General features: G+C 35.2%; 3 protein-coding genes and 1 pseudogene across 6 annotated transcripts; all 4 read left to right on the forward strand.

The window, feature by feature from the left end:
• The first annotated feature begins 777 nt into the window (after positions 1-777).
• LOC147551465 (galactokinase-like) lies at positions 778-6,270 on the forward strand. 3 transcript variants are annotated; one of them, XM_086669092.1, is made up of 13 exons: positions 778-900; positions 2,317-2,820; positions 2,987-3,245; positions 3,343-3,437; positions 3,555-3,637; positions 4,082-4,150; positions 4,302-4,487; positions 4,569-4,703; positions 4,855-4,989; positions 5,265-5,335; positions 5,515-5,592; positions 5,745-5,886; positions 6,020-6,270. In XM_086669092.1, exons 2-13 carry the CDS (start codon positions 2,649-2,651, stop codon positions 6,128-6,130), a joined length of 1,536 nt encoding a protein of 511 aa, XP_086525218.1. In that variant the 5' UTR covers positions 778-900; positions 2,317-2,648; the 3' UTR covers positions 6,131-6,270. The 3 variants fall into 3 exon arrangements, with proteins under 3 accessions (XP_086525218.1, XP_086525220.1, XP_086525219.1); XM_086669094.1 differs by lacking the exon at positions 778-900 and adding an exon at positions 990-1,110 and having other exon boundaries at positions 2,619-2,820; XM_086669093.1 differs by lacking the exon at positions 778-900 and having other exon boundaries at positions 1,211-2,820.
• A 476-nt stretch (positions 6,271-6,746) lies between these two features.
• LOC147551466 (uncharacterized) lies at positions 6,747-9,124 on the forward strand. Its single transcript, XM_086669095.1, has 4 exons — positions 6,747-6,857; positions 7,090-7,824; positions 8,265-8,409; positions 8,683-9,124. The coding sequence occupies exons 2-4, from the start codon at positions 7,290-7,292 to the stop codon at positions 8,744-8,746; spliced, it is 744 nt and encodes a 247-aa protein (XP_086525221.1). The 5' UTR covers positions 6,747-6,857; positions 7,090-7,289; the 3' UTR covers positions 8,747-9,124.
• Positions 9,125-9,184: 60 nt separating this feature from the next.
• LOC147551467 (pentatricopeptide repeat-containing protein At5g66520 pseudogene) lies at positions 9,185-10,832 on the forward strand (annotated as a pseudogene). Its single transcript, XR_015237586.1, has one exon. The product of XR_015237586.1 is annotated as a pentatricopeptide repeat-containing protein At5g66520 pseudogene (transcript).
• Positions 10,833-16,036: 5,204 nt separating this feature from the next.
• LOC147551468 (WAT1-related protein At1g09380-like) lies at positions 16,037-18,747 on the forward strand. The gene is made up of 7 exons (XM_086666935.1): positions 16,037-16,530; positions 16,860-16,922; positions 17,034-17,150; positions 17,232-17,481; positions 17,836-17,994; positions 18,098-18,249; positions 18,354-18,747. Exons 1-7 carry the CDS (start codon positions 16,349-16,351, stop codon positions 18,526-18,528), a joined length of 1,098 nt encoding a protein of 365 aa, XP_086523061.1. The 5' UTR covers positions 16,037-16,348; the 3' UTR covers positions 18,529-18,747.
• Positions 18,748-19,998: the final 1,251 nt, after the last annotated feature.

Consider the following 19,998-nt stretch of genomic DNA (forward strand, 5'->3'; position numbering starts at 1 on the left):
CCAAGAAGGCTTGTCAACTTAATTCATGAATTAGATTTCACTATGTTTTCACTTGCTATTGTCTTCATTTTTTAATGAATTATGTTTATGTAATTGATTGTGACAGTAGATGAACTTGAGACCATCGTGACAGCAGCTGCAACTTAATTGCAAGGCTCTGCAAGATATTTGCAAGGTGTTTACAAGGCTCTGCAAAGTGTTTACAAGGCTCTGTAAAGTGTTTGCAAGGCTCTGCAAGGTGTTTGCAAGACAGTGCAAGGTGTTTGCAAGGCTATCCAAGGTGTTTGCAAAAATCATGCAAGTTGTTTGCAAGGCTTTGTAAGGCAGTACAAGGTGTTTGCAAGACTCTGCAAGGTGTTTGCAAGGTTATGCAAGGTGTTTTCAAGACTATGCAAAGTGTTTGCAAAAGCCATGCAAGCTCTAGCAAAGCTTTGGAAACGTTTTTCTAACAAATCCCTAGAAAACCATTGATCAAAATCACTTGAAATAACCATGAACTCTACGCACATCATGTTCGTCTTCTTTTTACTGGGGTTCGGGAGTGGACCCCCCCGTTTTTTTGAAGAAATTTTCAAAGAAATAATACAAAATAAATATGTAACTTTGCAAGGCATTTGAAAGGTATATGCAAGGCACCACAATCACTTTACAATACACTGCAGACACTTTGCAAGACCCTACAATCACTTTGCAAGGAACTGCAATGAGTTGCAATCTATTCAAAACCTGTAAAGATAAATATGAAAATAAAAATACACTAACAATGTTCAAAATGTAATTCTCCATGTTCTTTTGTTTACTATAGAAGAAGGAAGTTAGAGGATTCTAGACGGTTCAAAGACAACAGGCAACATGAAATAAACTCCAACTGGTAATGCCACGTATGTGATAGCTGTCTAGGTATGACTCTATCCGGTTTAAGCGGTCCATATTTTCTGGATTCTTTCTTTCTTCCTCTTAAAAACAGGCGGGGGATCTCATTCCGACTTTCTTGCTTTCCCGGTTTCTTAGCCAGAAAATCAACCCATCTTTATCTATCCAATAACCCGATAGTGCCATTAATAATTTATTTATTTCCCTATAATAATTTGATCGTAACTACTAACTAGAGTATTAACAAAAAGTCGTCAGGTCGATCAATGGCGGAAGATGAGTTGTTGTATGTTCCTATTTTCTCTCGTCTTGAACCAGTCTATGGATCATCATCAGATTGTTAGGAAAAATAACCTAATTAACTTGTACAGGAATATGAAGATAAACGATGCGAAAGTAAAAGTATAGACACCAAGATTATTTAACGTGGCAAAAAACCCCTCCAAACTAGAAGGTAAAAAACCACGGGACCTAGTCCAGAAATCTTCCACTATAATTAAATAATGGGTTACACAACTCTTCACCAAACCTATGGTGGATAAACTGAACAAAGAAACAAAGAAATAAAATCTCTTACTCCTTAGGATTTGAACAAATCCTAGATTACTAAAGGTTGAAGAAGATAACCACAAACTAAATTGCTTCACAAGATTAATAATCTTCTTTTCTTCAAACCAATATTCTGTTCTTTCAATCTCTGTTGAAAGAACCACTTCAGAAATCTCTCTTTCTCTGGCTTCTCTTTGTTCTGGAAGTTGTTTCATCTCTCTTATCTCTCTCTAACCTGAGAAGATATATCTGAGAGGATTCTCTACTAACTCTCCCAACTGGGAGGATACTCTCTAACCTGAAAGTATGATACTCTCTAACCTGAAAGTATGAATAATTTCTTCCCTTTCATTCCCTATTTATAATGATAAATAAGGAGGTATTCTACTAGAAATAGGATTCCTTTTTAGGCTAGAAATAGAAACTTCTATTTCTCCGTAAATAAGGAATAAGGGAAATCCTATTCCAACAAAGAATCCTTTTTATATAAGGAGGGACCCCAATCTAATGTCATGTGCCCATAAGTACGTGAGCTCATGCAAATTTCCAACTTCATCTCAACATGGTTTCGAATTTTTCAGTAGGATGTGACTGGCCATGTAAATATGTCTGCAAACTTAATATAGATTCACACCAACCTACATTTCTAAAATGTGTTAGGTGGGCTGACTCTCATCGATAAGTTTTCTTATCGATAAAAAAAGTGATGACATGTCCGGTCAATATTTCTGCGAGTTCTGAGCGAATACTTGGCTTGTTGACCGGTCCAGATCTAATAAGAGATAGTCAACTCTTTCTCTCACTAGATCGTACTACATGATTTTACATTGAAGTGGCACCAGCCACCAGATCTTGGGCGTTACCTGATTCTCCACGTTCATTTGTTTACTATAGAAGGAGGAAGTTAGAGGATCCTAGACGGTTCAATGACAACAGGCAACATGAAATAAACTCCAACTGGTAATGCTACGTATGTGATAGCTGTCTAGGTATGACTCTATCCGGTTTAAGCGGTCCAGATTTTCTGGATTCTTTCTTTCTTCCTCTTAAAAACAGGCGGGATCTCATTCCGACTTTCTTGCTTTCCCGGTTTGTTAGCCAGAAAATCAACCCATCTTTATCTATCCAATAACCAGATAGTGCCATTAATAATTTATTTATTTCCCTATAATAATTTGATCCTAACTACTAACTAGAGTATTAACAAAAAGTCGTCAGGTCGATCAATGGCGGAAGATGAGTTGTTGTATGTTCCTATTTTCTCTCGTCTTGAACCAGTCTATGGATCATCATCAGATGAATCTCAACTGGAAGAAGCTCAACTTCGTTTCGACAGACTTAAATCTAAATTTCAACAAGTTTTTGGTCACCTACCTCATCTTTATGCCCGATCTCCAGGTCACTTTATTCTTCAACATTTGATTTTAATAACTTGAACTAATTAAAGTTGATGATCATGACCTCGCTTAAGCTAATTGAATAGGAAATTAAGTTGGTTCTTTTTTGTTTGTGTTAATTAATAATTAGATGTTCTTTTCCACATGGTTTTTGATGGAATTTGCAGGCAGAGTAAACTTGATTGGTGAACATATTGATTATGAGGGATATTCCGTGTTGCCAATGGCCATACGTCAGGACACAATCGTTGCCATCCGTAAACACGACGACGACGAGGAGAACTCCTCTTCCTCCTCCTCATCCTCAAAGCGCCTGCGAATTGCAAATATAAACGACGATAAGTATACTATGTGTACTTATCCTGCTGACCCTCATCAGGATATTGATTTGAAGAATCACAAATGGGGACACTATTTTATTTGTGGGTGAGTAAGATAAAATTTGTAGTAATTGTGTTCAGGAGATGATAACACAACTATATACTCCTGAATTTACTTGAAAAAAACTTATTTACATTTCCAGGTATAAAGGATTTTATGAATTTGCTAAATCAAAAGGTATAGATGTTTGTGTACCAGTTAGTCTTGATATCTTAGTTGATGGGACGGTTCCTACAGGTGTGTCTTCATCATCTTTGTGCATAATTATAACGTTTTTGATCAAATTACTTTGATGGTGCGGTTTTGATAGTTCGCCTCTTATGTAACGAAGTCAAACCCTTTTCGTTCATGTAGGATCTGGATTATCAAGTTCAGCAGCACTTGTTTGTTCCTCAACGATCGCTATAATGGCAGTTTTCGGTGTTAATTTCACAAAGGTTTCCTATCTCTTCCCTTCTTAGCGGTGTTTATTCTGTTCATGTCTAACTTTTAGTTTTTATAGTTCATTTGATTGTATCATGTTATATTTGGCATAAAGAAATGCCGATCTAGTATAGTTTTCGATGCAAAAATTATTCTCAGCAGCCAAACTTTATCTCTTCATGATGACTCCTTTTCAGACCTTTCCAACTTATTTCGAATATCAGCCAGTTCACCTTTTGCCCTTTTCTTTTTTATCAGTTACCACATCATTCTTGTGCCTTTCTTATCTGTGTTTCACTTACGAAAGCAGATAAAATAAATAAGCAATATAGTCTAGTATTCATGATTAGTCCCTAGTTGACATTCACATTCCTACATTTATGTTATTACCGAAACGAAGCATTACACGTATTCATACCTTCTACATCTTACACACTAATTTGGCTTATTTTATATAGAAAGAGATAGCTCAGCTTACATGTGAATGCGAACGACACGTTGGAACACAATCTGGTGGCATGGATCAGGTGTGATATTTCTCCCCCTCTTTTACTGGTTCTTAGATTGCAGAAAGCGGAGTACTCATTTCTAAGGCGTTATATTTTTAACATACTTATTGATCGTAAAATTAATCATCTATGCCGTCTTTATCTAGTTCATGCTCTTTTTGTATGGCAGGCAATCTCAGTGATGGCCAAAACTGGGTTAGCGCAGCTGATTGATTTCAACCCTATCCGTGCAACTGATGTGCAGCTTCCTGCTAATGGGACTTTTGTCATAGCCCATTCTTTAGCAGAGTCCCAGAAAGCTGTAACTGCTGCCACAAATTTCAACAAGCGTGTTGTAGAGTGTCGTCTAGCTGCCGTAAGTCTTGAACTTCTAATATTTCTTTTGCTTTCATGCTTGATTGATTGCATTCACATTGTGGTTCATGATGATTGACAGATTGTCCTTGGTATAAAGCTCGGAATGAAACCAAACGAAGCAATATCCAAAGTGAAAACTCTATCTGATGTTGAGGGGTTATGTGTCTTGTTTGCTAGTACTCGAAACTCTTCTGACCCTGTCCTTGCTGTGAAGGTAGACACTTACTTTTCAATTGGGATTTATAATTGTTCAACTATATTCACAAGGAACTGTCTCGAGTTTTATAAAGGTCTGTATGTAAAAGCCGAATCCTTTCACAACTTTTGCCCTTCATTGCCAACTTCATCCTATTTGTACTATACAGGAATTGTTAAATGAGGAGCCTTACACAGCTGATGACATTGAAAAAATAACAGAGGAAAGTCTTCAGTCAGTCTTTTCTAATTCTTCATCTTCCTTGGATGTGCTAAGGGTTGCTGAAAACTTCAAGTTGTTCCAGGTATTTACTTCTCTGTGATCCTTTCTTGCAGAAAATCTTCTAAGTGTCTCGTATGACACATCTACGTACTTGCTTTCTTGCTTGTCCAATGTATTCAACCGAAAATCTTAGTTCGTAATTGCACAAAATAACCCTTCTTTAGGTTAACTTCAAGTCCCACTTCAGTTATGTGTAGTAAGTCTTTATTATGATTCATGTCGACTTACCGAGTTCTGGGAATTCATGCCTTTCACATTAACAGAAAGTATAATCTAATTGAGTTCTCCGTTTTTCAGCGAGCTTCTCATGTATACTCGGAAGCTAAGCGTGTTTACGCTTTCAAGGATACAGTGTCATCAGAACTAAGGTGTGTGTCTACCTTCGTATCCGTAACCCGTGAGAAATTTCTTGATGTTGTGTACTAATGAATCTAGATAGAAATCTAATTTGGATCAACAATTCAAAAAACTCTTAATATTAGAGCAAAATTAGGCAAACTATCTAAGTTTTCTCCTTATTCTAACTGGTAAAGGAGTGAATTTGCAGTGACGAAGATATCCTAAAAAAGCTTGGCGAACTCATGAATGACAGCCATTACAGCTGCAGTGTTCTGTATGAGTGCAGGTACGATTTATTATCTTTCCATGGTTGGTACACTATATGTTCGGAAAAAGCTTCTTGCGAGCATCAAATTCCCTTGTTGGATATGGATTCTGGCATATTGTTTCTCTGATATTTGAAATCTTTTGTGCACCCTCTTTTAATCCTGTAATTAGTTGCCCGGAGTTGGAAGAACTGGTAAGAGTTTGCCGAGACAATGGGGCACTAGGGGCAAGACTAACAGGAGCTGGATGGGGTGGTTGTGCTGTTGCCTTAGTTAAAGAAAGTATAGTCCCACAATTCATTCTCAATTTAAAGGTTAGCATTTCATCCCACCATTACAAGAACTTTTATATCGTACTAAAAAACTTTTCCTATCTCACGTTTCTCTGATTCCACGCAAGTTTTAGTTTGTAAAGTTAATCCAAGAACGGTAATTTTAATTTTTCAGGAATCTTTCTACCAGTCAAGGATTGAAAAGGGGTTGATCAACAAAAACGAACTCGGTCTCTACGTGTTTGCTTCAAAGCCATCAAGTGGAGCTGCCATATTCAAGTTTTAAGCTCACCCATGTAAATTACAGTATAAATTTAAGTTTTTTCTCAAGTAAACCGAACTTGGCTGGTGTATCATCTAAGTGATCTCTCGGTCACTGTACCATGTGGTCGAATAAATATTCTTAACATTTGTATATAAAATAAATATCCGTTAAAAACCACACGTGTCTCACGTCACTCGAAAAAAAACATGTCATACTAACTACGTCACACGTGAGAGGACATGTGAAAATAGTCCTAGAGAATGGACGACTACCCATAGTAATTAAATTGAATAACTTCAGACTACCTTCTTCATCTTCTCCGTTCACCATCACAGGCTTGGTGTTATGATGAGGCACTCCGGACACCTAATAACTCACCCACGTGTGGCTCTTAATTGAATTGCCACCCTTGGAAAGGATCCCCACGTAATCAATGCGCACGTGTGACGTTGACTTTGAAAAAACTGAATTCAAATCTCACCAATAAGATGATGGGTTTTAGTTACCTACGTTGGAAATGAGTATTGGATATGGTAACTTTTGAGAAAAATGACAGCAAAAGATCTGGAAGAAGTAGTTGGGACCCACCCACCGACGAGGGGTAGTCCTTAAAATTCGAATATCCAATTTTACCTTCTAACCTCTAAATCCAAACAACCCCCCTTTTCCCATTTGCCGGCCCCACCAACCTCTCTCTCTCTCTCCCTCTCTCTCTCTTCGTACAGGCATTACATCGGCCGGCGCACTGGTAATGTACTTCACTTCGAAACCCTAATTCTTCCTTATCCAAAACCCACGATTTCGTTTCCACGAAGCTTCTACTTTGGATCTAGGGTTCTTTTGTTTCTCAATTCTTCCCAGTCTTTATTCTACATACATTTTGCATCTTAACTTTCCTCATCTGTTTGTGGTGTTAGTGGTTATTGATTTTACGATTTCAGTTTGATTTAGGGTTTCAAATTTTGTTTATATTTTCTCAGTGATTGTTTTGATCAGCTGCATTTACGTTTCATCTTCCCAAAATGGTACTAGAATTATATATGTGAGGTGAAATTGAAGATTTTTCATAATGGGTTTAGTATAAAAATTGAAGCTTTCTGGATTTCGGTTGGTAATTTAAATACCCTTTTCCTGGTTTAAGATCAACAATTGAGGAAGATAGAAAATTAGTTATTTTGTAATGGATCAGATATTCACAAGAGAAAAAGAAGAAGTAATTGATCTCGAAAGGGGTGGAACTATTAATGAAGAAGTAGAAGAAGGAAATAGTGATGCAATTTCAAGTGTTAGAAAAACACAGAATTTTTTGGATAGGGTTTGGAGTGGGGTGAATATTGATAGATCATCAGAGAAAGGTGAATATAGGGGGGTTGGCATAAGTTTGAATTCTCCTGAGAATGCAGAGTTATTGGTAGATAAAAGGATAGAAGGAGATGAATTTGTTAACCCTTTGATGAAAAAAACAGAGGAAAAACGTAAAAAGAAGAATTCAAAGATATCTCCGAAACCACCTAGACCTCCTAAGGGACCATTACTGGATGCTGCTGATCATAAGCTGATTAGAGAGATATCCGAGCTCGCTATGTTAAAGCGAGCACGGATTGAGCGGATGAAGGCATACAAGAAGATGAAAGCAGCGAAAGCCGCATCTTCGAATAGTAATCTTTACGCCATGGTTTTCACCGTCCTTTTCTGCCTGGTAATACTTTTTCAAGGTGAGAATCAAGATTTTACCTTTTGGATATTGACTTTCTGATTTTGTTCCATTTGGGTATCGTGACATATGCGCAATTTATTGTTATTCCTTTAATTTGTGAACATGTCAATGATTTTGAACATCTTATATGGAAGTAGTCTATGTATTTGATACCCAAATCATACCATTACTATTAGGATAGTTTGAAGCGCGTGTTTAACACGATAATCAGATTCCTACTTATGATTTGAAAATTATTTTGGTCTTGTTTATAAAGATATTCCCTTATTGGGTTTTGTTTCATAAAGATCAAGGGCATTGCTAGTGGTCAAGTTTTGATTCAATCCAGTATCATCTTAAATGTTTATAGTGGGTAATAGATTTCATTATTTGGTAAGATGTTTGTGAATGCTTTGTTTAGAGAGATATTTAATTATCATAATATTGTTCTGTATGCAGGAATGTCGTCTAGAAGCAGTCCTCATTTGAGCTTCCAAGGATCTCCTCAATCTGCAGTAGCAATGAGAGGAAGACTGATTTCAATTCAGTATTACAAAAACGTATCTGCAAACAATACTGAAGCTCCTGGGTCGGTCTCTCCAAGGTATGCCACATACATTCTAGATGCATAGGAAGATACTCTTCAATGTATGATATCGATAGCCGGTAATGCCTAGATTCAGCATGTTTGATTGTTTCCGGAAACATTTTGCTCTTCTCATTGATTTCTCAACCATTTATCATCTCTCTAATCTGTTAGCTTGCAATTGGAAAAGATAGTAACAAATTTAGACATTTTCGCAATAGATCGTAATTGATTATGTATTGTCGCATGCTCTTCCCTAAAATAGTTCTTTTTGGTTTCATGATGTTGCAGCTTGGTAGAACAGTTATCTGGATCAAGTCCTGATGGAAGAGGGGGAAGTAGAGTTTCTGAATGATGAAGACTTCTGAGACACACAGTACATGAAATGGAAGTAAGAAAAGAGCCACTTGCATGACCTCTATGACCGCGCGCGAGAGAGAGAGACAGAGTAGCAGAAGCAGCAGCAAAGAACCGGCTTTTGTAGAGAGAGAGAGAGAGAGAGGGAGAGAGATAGAGATCCTGTAACAGCTTGTTTGAGAGATCTCTGTTACTATTAGTTGTGTGTGTATATGGGTGGTGAGCAGGGGGGGTGGGGGGGCTATAATGCCGATACCTTCTCCATGCTCAAGATCAACAGAGGGAGGGAGAGAGACTTCACTTTGTACAACTGAAGATATTGAGAATACATTTTAACTCTTAACTCATAATAAATAAATAATTTGCATTATAACAATCTACAATGGTATCTTTTGCAAAAACTTCATTATTTATATTTCCTTTAAACTTCCCAAACGAATTTGTTTCGAAAACTATACAATATGTTGACCTAATAACAATGTATAGCAACAGAAGAAAGTAAGACATCTTCGCTTCACAAGAATCTGTTGTATGCTTTTTTTTTATCAGCAAGAATGCAAGAAGCTAAGAAGCTTCATGCTCACATTATCATCAATGGTCTTCAACAACAAGAACACTACCTTCGAAAGCTCATCACCTTCTTCGCCATCTCTAATCCTTCTTCTCTTCCTTATGCTCATATGATCTTCGATCGAATCGAATACCCATCAACCTTCATTTACAACTCCATGATTAGAGCTTTTTCTTCAACCTCTAACCCACAACAAGCATTTTTACTATATAAACAAATGCAAAGAAATGGACCCTCACCTGATAACTACACTTTTCCCTTCTTGCTCAAAGCTTGTTCCAGTCTTTTCGATATTCGAATAGGAGAAGAAACCCATTGTCAATCTATAAAACATGGGTTCAATTCTAACATCTTTGTTCAGAATTCATTAATCCATTTATATGGATCCAATGCCAAAATCAAGCTAGCTCATCGTGTTTTTCATGAAATGTATAGGCGTGATATAGCTACTTGGACTACTTTAGTTACTTGTTATGCTAATCATGGGTCTATAGAAACTGCTCGTAAATTGTTTGATGAAATGCCTGAGAGAAGCGTTGTTTCTTTTAGTGCTATGATAATAGGTTATGTTAGAAAGGGAAAATTCAAGGAAGCTTTGGAATTGTTTCGTGATATGCAGATTAAGAGGTTGGAACCAAACGATTCGACAATTATGGGTGTTATTTCTGCCTGTGCTAATTTGGGTACTCTAGATACTGCTAGATGGATTCATTCTTATATAAGTAATAGAAAAGAAAACCAATTCGATAGTCGAATTAATACTGCATTGATAGATATGTATTTCAAATGCGGGAGCATGGAAAAAGCGATAAACGTCTTTGTCGGAGCAAAGGAGAAGCAAGTAGGTGAATGGACAGCAATCATTTACGGAATGTCAATGCATGGTTTTGGGAAGAAATCAATCGAATTGTTCGAAGAAATGGTGAGGTCGGGTATCAAGCCAAATACAGTTACATTTACTGGTCTTCTCTCTGGTTGTACTCATGTTGGATTAGTTAAAGAAGGATTAATGTATTTCGAAAGAATGAAGTCTGAATTTGGGATCGAGCCCACAGTTGAACACTTAGGTTGTGTGGTTGATATTCTTGGACGGGCGGGTTTCTTCAACGAAGCAATGGAGCTCATGGAGAACATGCCCGTGAAGGCTAACGCGGCAATGTGGGGTGCTCTATTGAATTCAAGTAGAGTTCATAAAAATGTCGAAGTTGGAGAGATATCGGCGAAATTGTTATTGAGAGAAGAACCATGGAACGGAGCTATTTATATGAGTTTATTGAATTTGTATAAGGAGGTTGGGAGATGGGATGATGCTGAGAAAGTGAAGAGGAAGATGAAGGAAGTTGGTTGCAGAAAGAGTCCTGGTTGTAGTTTAATTGAAGTTAATGGTGTTTGTTATGAGTTTATTGTAGGGGATAAGTCATATCCATTAGCCCTACAAGTTTGTTTGGATATGGAAGAATTGAAAAGAGAAGTGGATGAGGATAACCAGTTTTTCCCATAATTTTATGATTCATTATCGCGGCTGCCAGAGTAAAGCACTTCCCCTTTCTTTCTGATATTTTCCTAGCCGTCGGGTTAGTAGGCACCTCAGACTTGGCTATACGTACCACCGAACGCAATTGATTGGGTCCATGAGTACCCAACTGAGGTGGGTGCCCACTTTTTTGGGCACAGTTCAAACTAACGAGTAACGGAGCTTAGACTTCCAAGTCAAAACTTAAAAGCACTCTTGTCAGGGTGTCTGTAAAATTTACTGGGTAATTGGGATTTGCATTCTGAAAATTTCTATAACCACTTCTTTAAGTCTTGAGCCCAACCATAGCTAAAGGCAGTTCCATATTGCTTTGGAATTGGGATGGTACTTTTCTTTTTAAACTTTGGGTATAAGTTAGCGAGTGTTTATTTTTGTAAATCAGATTACAAGATGTATGCTTTCTTCTGAGTCGTGAGTTTTGGGTCATCTAGATGACTGATTTGGATCGGTTTTGAGTCTATTCGTTTTAGACGAGTTGTACTCTCACATAATGAGAAGAAAAAAATAAACACCACTTGTATCTTACTTATAAAATTGTGTGATTAGTGACTCTAGAATAGGTTTTGTTTAGGAGAAAATGATGAACACTTGAACAGAGAAATCCAATAGGAAAACAGAGAGACCCACCACTTAGCTAAAAGAGACAAAGTGGAAGACACCAAGTTTTGGAGGCTAATAAACCCCAACCTCTTTACCACTAACAAGACCAGAATGTTTTTTTTTCTTTAATGGTCTCGAAGCGAAAACCTCACCAATTCCGTTCCAACTTAAAGGAAAAAAATAAAAACTTTAACTGATAGAAAAGAAGAAGACGGTTTCAAGTACGTCCACAACTTTTCATTTTTCCAAACTTGTATGTCTTTATTACATGAACTTACCAAATCCTATCATCCGTACAATTTTTTATTAAATACCATTACTAATTTCGATTCAATGATTTATGACATTTAAGAGGAGTTAGATTACTATAATAAGTTTTATGACATTTAAGAGGAGTTAGATTACTATAATAAGTTGACTTGTTTCAATTAAACTCGACAAATGATCAAAACTCTCTAAAATTGTATCTTGGTTTTAAGTGGGATGAACATACAGTTTGCTCGTATCAGTATTTTGTGGGATGAATAAACATTTTGCTCGTACACGCCTCTAATGAAAAATTACCACTAGCTTGTACATAATTTGTATTTTTCACTGAGGAGTAAGTGATAAAAAGGACTATTGCTTTATGTAGTAAAAACCTCCAATAGAGTGGCAGACAAGATTTCTTATATGGTAAGTCATGGTTAAGATATGTTTCTATTATTTTAGAACTTTTTTGCTATATGAAATACAGATTTGAACCCTGATGTAAAATGTTCTCTTTCTTTTTTTTCTTTTGCTTTTGGTGAAATACATTTCTATCGGTCAAAAAAGTAAGAATATAGTGATTGATATGTTCTTAATCTACACATTTTCTTTATGTTATGTCATTACGTAATGGTCAAAAAAGAAATTTTTCTTTTTGATACGAACTTTATATGTGATTGTAAATAATTTGTAAGACGAAAACATATTAGTTTCATTTGTGTTATTACCACTATTATTGTTAATATGTTAATTGTTATTACAATTATTATTATTTAGGTGTATAATATGTAAGTTGTTCTATTTATGGATAAAGATCCAAATTTTATTGCTAAAAGGGACCCAATAAGCACAAGAAATACTTAATAAAGGAAAGCAAATGACACTATGGGACTTGTCAAATAAGGTCCAAAAAATAATAGCAAAAGAAAACTCAACGTGGATCTTTTAACTTTACAAAAATAAAACAAACTAAAATACCTTTGTAATTTAATCAAGTTTATAAGCTATAGAACCCTAGTATAAAATTAACTCCAATTCTTTTCACAGGAAATGAAAAAAATCTCAACTTTATCCGCAAATTTTAAAATATAAGTTTTCAAAACACTTCCTCGGGTATATTATTAAAATATAAGTTTTCAAAACGCCTAAATTCTACTTAAACAATTGTGCGTTTTCAAGTTTTTATTTTTATTTTTTAATTTTTTTTTATGAATTTGTACGTATATAAGTGGGACCTTTTTATTTAAACCTTGTTTCTTATATTTGTACACAATGACATTGTTCCGATAATATTTCTCCTTACTTCTTAACCGCATGGTAAGATATTAATGATTAAGAAATTTTCATAACCATAAGATAGGGCTAGACTTCTTGGTAACTGATTTTCGTGAATGCAATCGAATTCTGAAATAATGTGTTTCACATTTCAAATGCACAACCAATCTCGATTCTTTTAAAGACGTACGAGATACGAAAATAAAACAATATGTTATACGTGCACGTATATCACGTTATTTTGAGCAACTATATCTAGAAAAATGTCTAGTTGATTGAAATTTAATGAAAGAAAATGATTGTTCCTAGGTACCTTGTTCCTATTAAGTTGATGAATTATTTGAGGTTTCTTGTTGGGGAGGAGAGCTTTTAAGGAGTAATAAACTAATGGGATGTATATTTTAGATGTCCATGGAGTTTGATGACTCGGACCCAACTCAGACTCAAAGGCCCCCACCCACAAAGAAAGAAGAGGAGAAAGAAAGAAAGAGGGAAAGAAAGAGGAAAACATAATCTTTAGCTTTAGGTTCTGCATGTACGATCGATTTCCATAGGTTTTTGTCGTCAAACATCATCCATAGTTTATTGAATTGATGACGCTTCATCAATTTATTCATGTCCACCACCCCCCATACACCTAACATTCCCACTCGGCCACTCTCTCTCTCTCTCAATTTCAGCCCCGAATAAATCCCACACCTTTCTCTCTTATCGTTCCTACATTCTTATCCACATATAATATCTGAATCTAAGTGGTGGATATTTGAGTTCCGACGAGTCGACCAATATATACAATTTCGGACTAATATACACATCCAACAAATAGTTTTTCATACAAACATCTCCGGGTAGTAGTGATACGTGTACATATAACTTGAAATTGTTGAAACCATATTTTTTACCGCGAGATGCGATTAGACTGCTAATCTGTCTGTATACATAATACTCCTAATAAATTTATTTTCTATTTAATATTATCTTTGAACTCTAAACCCAGTAAAACCCACCCCACCACAACAAAACTATCTTAGATGACCTTAGAGCGTACGAGAGGCCTTGTCATCTGTGGGTTGTGGCCAATTGGCCGCATAAACTCTAGTTTGAGTATGTCTTTACAAGTTGAATTAATGACATTTTTTTTCTAACTTTTGATAAAAGGTTTTTGACTTCAAATTTTTAAGTGCTTAATTTAAAATGATGACTAACAAAATATAGAATGCGGCAAATCGTATTTGACAAATGAAAAGCATATTTTACAATTAAATAAAGAAGATTGCATACTTAAATATTGAAGCTTATCATATTTTGAAATAAAGGCGCTACCGGAAGTGGAGAACAGAGGAAATATAAGAAGTGTCAAGTAAGTTGCTTGAACTGTTGGTTAGGTAAGTGCTTACTCCATAGATATCGCATAATAATTCTAACGTTTTGTACTTTAATCACTAAAATAAACACAATTATCTACAATTAACAATTAATTAATTAGATATAAGTTTGACTGGTTACACAAATTAAAATCAAGTGAACGAAAAAAAAGACAGAAACAAAAAAACGGATTCAATGGATTTAAATTCTAATAAAATGATAAAAAGATTTTCTCCCCTCAAAAGATATGCTTTTTCAACTAATTTAAAGTGTTTTTGTTTGATTTGGAAAATAAGATAGAAACAGAACATTACTAGTACTCAGCAACTATTTCTGCTTAAGCCAACCCCTATTTGGCATATTACTTTATTTTTATTTTCTCATATTATTATACTTAATTGTACAAAAATATATAATTGAATATATTGGGAAAGCTAGTATTTGGAATAAATGTTTCATTCTCTCCGACTCTTACTCGAAGAGCCAAAGTTTGATCTCAAAGATGATGTTGAATCTTTTTTACCACTTACTCTTATTATTCTTCTTATTATTCTTATAAGAATAATGAAGAATAATGACAGGGAACAAGAAAAAACTAAACAGACTCTGGACATACATTCTACGTGGCTTTCCGTGATTCGTTGTTTAGTAGATTAGAATCATCAAAAACACAAGCAAGTCACATAGGATGTATATCCAGAATCTGTCTAATTTTTCTTGTTCCCCAGTATTACTCTTCTTATAAATAATATTTTAAAAATAATTTAGAATCAGATATGAGTCGTCAGTGTATTTAACGTAAATAAAATAGTCTATAGTTAGACATTCCAATAATTTATTTCGAAGTATACACACCTAAAACGGATCGGATCGGCATTTCTTGAAATGTAAATGTCTCATACAACTTAGATTTGTAAATTCTAAAATCCAATATAAGGAAGAAAAGTTATATACTTATTTGAAATCAATTAATGAACAATTAATGGCTGAGTGAGTCATTCTTCTATAGAAGAAGCAAACAAATTGAAGAAGCAAACGATTAGCAAATCCATTACAACAAGTGTGAGTAACCAAATTAGAAATACAACAATCATCCCAACTTAATGAATCATACCAACTCTTTATTTAGTAGTATATAGTTAGTGCTATTTCTAGTTTCAAGCTAGTGATGGATGATTAATCATGGGTGCTATAGTTAAAAGAAAAACTAATCATTTATTAAGGTGGTGCCCCGCTAATAAGTTGCTTAATTGTGGTCATATTCTCCAAATTGATGAGTATAATTTATCATGAGAAGAAAGTAATAACAAAAAAAAAACAATATTCATAAAAAAAAAAACCCGAAGAATTAAGCCGGGAGGGTGACGAAGAGTTGTCACCAACACCAAGCAAGAGAGAAAGAGGAATGGGGGTGGTGCAAGAAACCATACGTACCGTTTTGACTCTTTATTATTGGGATGGTAATGATCCCAGAATATGCTATTTGACCCGAAAATGGGAGAAACCACTACCAAAAAGTTGAAGTGGCCGACTTCCATTTGTCCAGACACGACCAATGGGAGCGGGCCACATCAGCTTTTGGGATGCGGTTGCCACATTTTTGGGCCAAAATAGCATTTGTGATGCTCCACAGTGAAATGAATATACTATACTACCAGCTTTCTGTTATTCCATGCCACACCCCCACCTTGATTGATTGTTAATCTCTCTTTCTCACTCACTTTCTCACCCTATACTAGCTAGGTACGTCATCCCTTGTTGTTTTCTACTGTGCTTTCCCCTTCCTATATAGACCCTTTCATTCCCTCTCACTTCTTCTCATCATCATCCTCATCTCTCTCTCTCTTTCCCTATTAGTCTCTAGCCCCTCCTAGTTCTTCTTCTTCTTACTTGCTTACAATCTTTCTCGCATCGATCCCCAACTGTAAACTTAACCATACAAATATTGTTAGTCTACTTAACTAGTTAAGTAATCTAATCAAGAAGAGTAATTAGTAGTATCACATATGGCGGCAGGAAGAGATATGTTACCAGCATTGGCCATGACATTGCTTCAACTGGGTTATGCTGGAATGAATATTATTTCCAAGTTAGCGTTGGATTCTGGCATGAACCCTTTTGTTATGGTCGCTTATCGGCAAATTTTTGCTACTATCATTCTCGCTCCTTTTGCTTACATCTTTGAGAGGTATTATATTATTACATAAGATATAAAAAGATCAGTTCTTTATGTATAGACTATGACATATATTATAGAGAGATGCTAGAATCACAAAAGATTTTGACAAAAAAAAGTTCCCAGCTGATGTGGCGGTTGTGATTTTCATCTTTCAACGCCCTAGATTTGGTCAAAGTTTGAAACCACACCCGCCACATCAGCTGGGAACCTTTTTTTGTCAAAATCTTTTGTAACTTTATCATTTCCCTATATTATATACAACCCTCTCACACGAAAGATATCCATACGCACACAAATATACATGTAGACTTATGCAATTTCTTTTACATTTTATGCAGAAAAACAATGCCAAAGCTAACTAAACCAATTCTCTTCCAACTTTTCGTAAGCTCGGTACTAGGGTAAGCTGCAATTTTCATTTATATTAAGCTCCTTTCAAATAACTAACATATATATATGGTTTGTGTTTCTTAAAATATATATTGAACTAAATAAATTAAATTAACGCACAGGGCAACATTAAACCAGTGCTTATATTTCGTTGGTCTTAAATATTCTACTCCCACGATCGCTTGTGCATTGAACAATCTACTACCCGCAATCACTTTCGTCATGGCCCTCCCTTTCGGGTACAAATCTTCAACTTCTTGTACTACTTCTCTAATCTATTCGAGGAAATCTTTTTGAACTTTATATAATGATATATGTAGAATGGAGACAGTGGGAATCAAGAAAATGGCAGGGCAGGCAAAAGTAATAGGGACAATAGTGTGTGTAGGAGGAGCAATGTTAATGTCATTTTACCAAGGAAAGCTCATACACATAGGGCAATCAGGCATCCATTGGACCTATGCTGAAAAAATGGGAGAGAATAACTCAAGCTCTGGACATGGCTCATTCTTGGGCCCTCTCTTTGTTGCTCTTAGTTGTGTTGCTTGGGCTGCCTGGTTTATCCTCCAAGTAAGAACCCATCTTTCTCCTTCCAATTAATGCCGAATTTCATTAGAGTAATGCTAGTGAATAAGAAAAACTGGGATAGGCGGAAATCTTATGTGACTCGTCGTGATTCGTTGTTTAGTGGATCAAAATCATCGAAAGCACGAATAGCGGCAATCCACAGAGTCTGCATGATTTTTCTGGTTCCTAGCATTTTTCATTTCATTATTGTGGAAATTTTAAAGGCACTACCAAAATTGTGAAGCCCAATATATGTTTTAAAGGATGGGCTTTAGTGCTTTACTATTTTAGATGGTGATTTTAGAGCATCTTTTATCATTTTTTTCGCTTCCAATGACAATTTTTTTCTCTTTGCAGACGAAGATGAGCACCAAGTTTGAAGCTCCATACTCAAGCACAACAATAATGTGTTTCTTTGCCAGCATTCAATGTGTACTAATTGGAGTGATTGAAGAGCGTGATATAAAAGCATGGTCACTTTCTTCCAATATCAGACTTATTGCATCCTTATATAGTGTAAGTAATTTAATTTCAATTTTTAAAACTAATTATTAAAATTTGATTTATCCAAAATGATTAAATAATTAACTTAGTCTAAATTTGTTGATCAAAATATCAGGGAGCCATTGGATCAGCACTTGCATTTGTGCTAATGTCGTGGTGTATCTCAAGGAGAGGTCCTCTTTATGTTTCCATGTTCAATCCGTTGTTGCTTGTTATCGTTGCAGTACTCGGTTGGGGTATATTAGATGAAAAAATATATGTGGGAAGGTATGTAAATTTGATCATTCTTTTTTTTCTTTTACCCACAATATTAATAAATTATAGTATGTCTTAACTATATATAAATATATTTTGTGTAAAATTTTGTGCAGTGCTGTTGGATCAGTATTGATAGTAATAGGACTTTATGCTGTCTTATGGGGGAAAGAGAAAGAAATGGATCATGTAATTAGTTTTGAGACTGAGAAGAATGTTGATGGGAAAGGGGATGAGGAGATGGGGGACATTGAGATACCAGTACATGCCAATGGAAATATTCACAAATAGAGAGAGAGAGAGAGGGAGAGAGGGGGAGGGGAGAACTGTTTTATCTATGTACTGCTTTTAGTGCTCTTGTGACATGTGAAATGTCAATCTTTTTTTAAGAGTGACATGTCAATCTTGGAGATGTTGTTGTTCAGTTTTATTTACTTTTTAGGAATGTATAACAAATCCCATAAAATTTGATGGTAATTGTCAATGTGTTCTTTACTCTTCCCAAAGAAATTAAGAGATCAATTGTGATGAGTTCTGATTCCAAAAAAAAAAAAGAGGAGGGAAAACGATCAAAAAAACTGTAAAAGAATGACAAAAGCCATTATTATAACAATGTTTTCTGTTTTTGTTAAAAAATTAATGTTTTCTTTTTTATGTTTAAATAAATAACAATTGTTCTTTCAACAAAAATACATAAATAAATAACAATTGTTACTAACAAGAATATCTAGAAAAAGAAAAATTATTGTCAAACTTCATATCTACAAAAGATCAATGGAGTTTTGTGTAATAGGAGGCAGGGAACTAGGGATAAAAGAAAAGCAATAACTAAACCAGAATCAAACTGAAATCTCACAAAACATTCACTAAGATGAAGACATCAAATATTAGAGGTCAAACTTAGATTCTATTACCTATTTGTTCTTTTTCACTTGGTGCAAGTAAGGAACTTTGACAGGAATTAGGGGTCAAATGGGATCTAACATTGAATCTCGGCCACCCATCTCGGTTTCTCACTTGTTAGTTGACAAAGATCTAATTAGTTTTCTCCAATTTCTCATGTAGACTAATGTTTGAATAGTTGTAAAACCAAGAGGAACTCTAATTCTGTTGTAACAAAAATAGAAAGGGAAGTTTTTTTTGTTGAAACACAAAGGGAAGTTATAAATATCAACAGCCAATGTAGAACATTTAAAGCTTTCTACAACCGTCTCACAAGTATCTTATTTCTTTAAAAACAATTCCACACAATTCCATATAGTTCTACTACCATCCTACAAGTATAGGGATGCTCAACATCTCATTTTTGGGATTAACCAATCCACATTTCCAAAAATCGATGTTACAAGCCAATTACGGGTAGCCCGGTTAGTTAGTGCATATGCTTGAGTATAAATAAAGTAGTTTATGTAGGCTTTAGGCTATTTAATTCATTACTATGTATCAATGTCTTGTAACGACTAACGTAGATCATAACTCCTTTGTTGGTGCGACAAGAATTGCAAAATCTTTCCACATTGTTATATTATGTGGTTAGTAAATAGTATCTTTATCTTTCATTTTCTTTTTATATATATTTTCAGACGATTTCTTTTAAAGCCACTTTAGTATGCTTCTCTCTTTCTCTTTTTTATCGCTCTTTCATTAAATAACATCTTTATAAAAAACATACTTCAACAAAAAACATCTTTTATCTTTATAAAACATAAATTGTGATCATTTCAATCTTTGGAGATTAGTCTCGGAGGGTGTAATCTTAGT

The sequence above is a fragment of the Eschscholzia californica genome, unplaced genomic scaffold (genome assembly GCF_041429995.1).
Source record: "Eschscholzia californica isolate CP2 unplaced genomic scaffold, dmEscCali1.0.p SCAF_3, whole genome shotgun sequence".
NCBI classification, from domain to species: domain Eukaryota; kingdom Viridiplantae; phylum Streptophyta; class Magnoliopsida; order Ranunculales; family Papaveraceae; genus Eschscholzia; species Eschscholzia californica.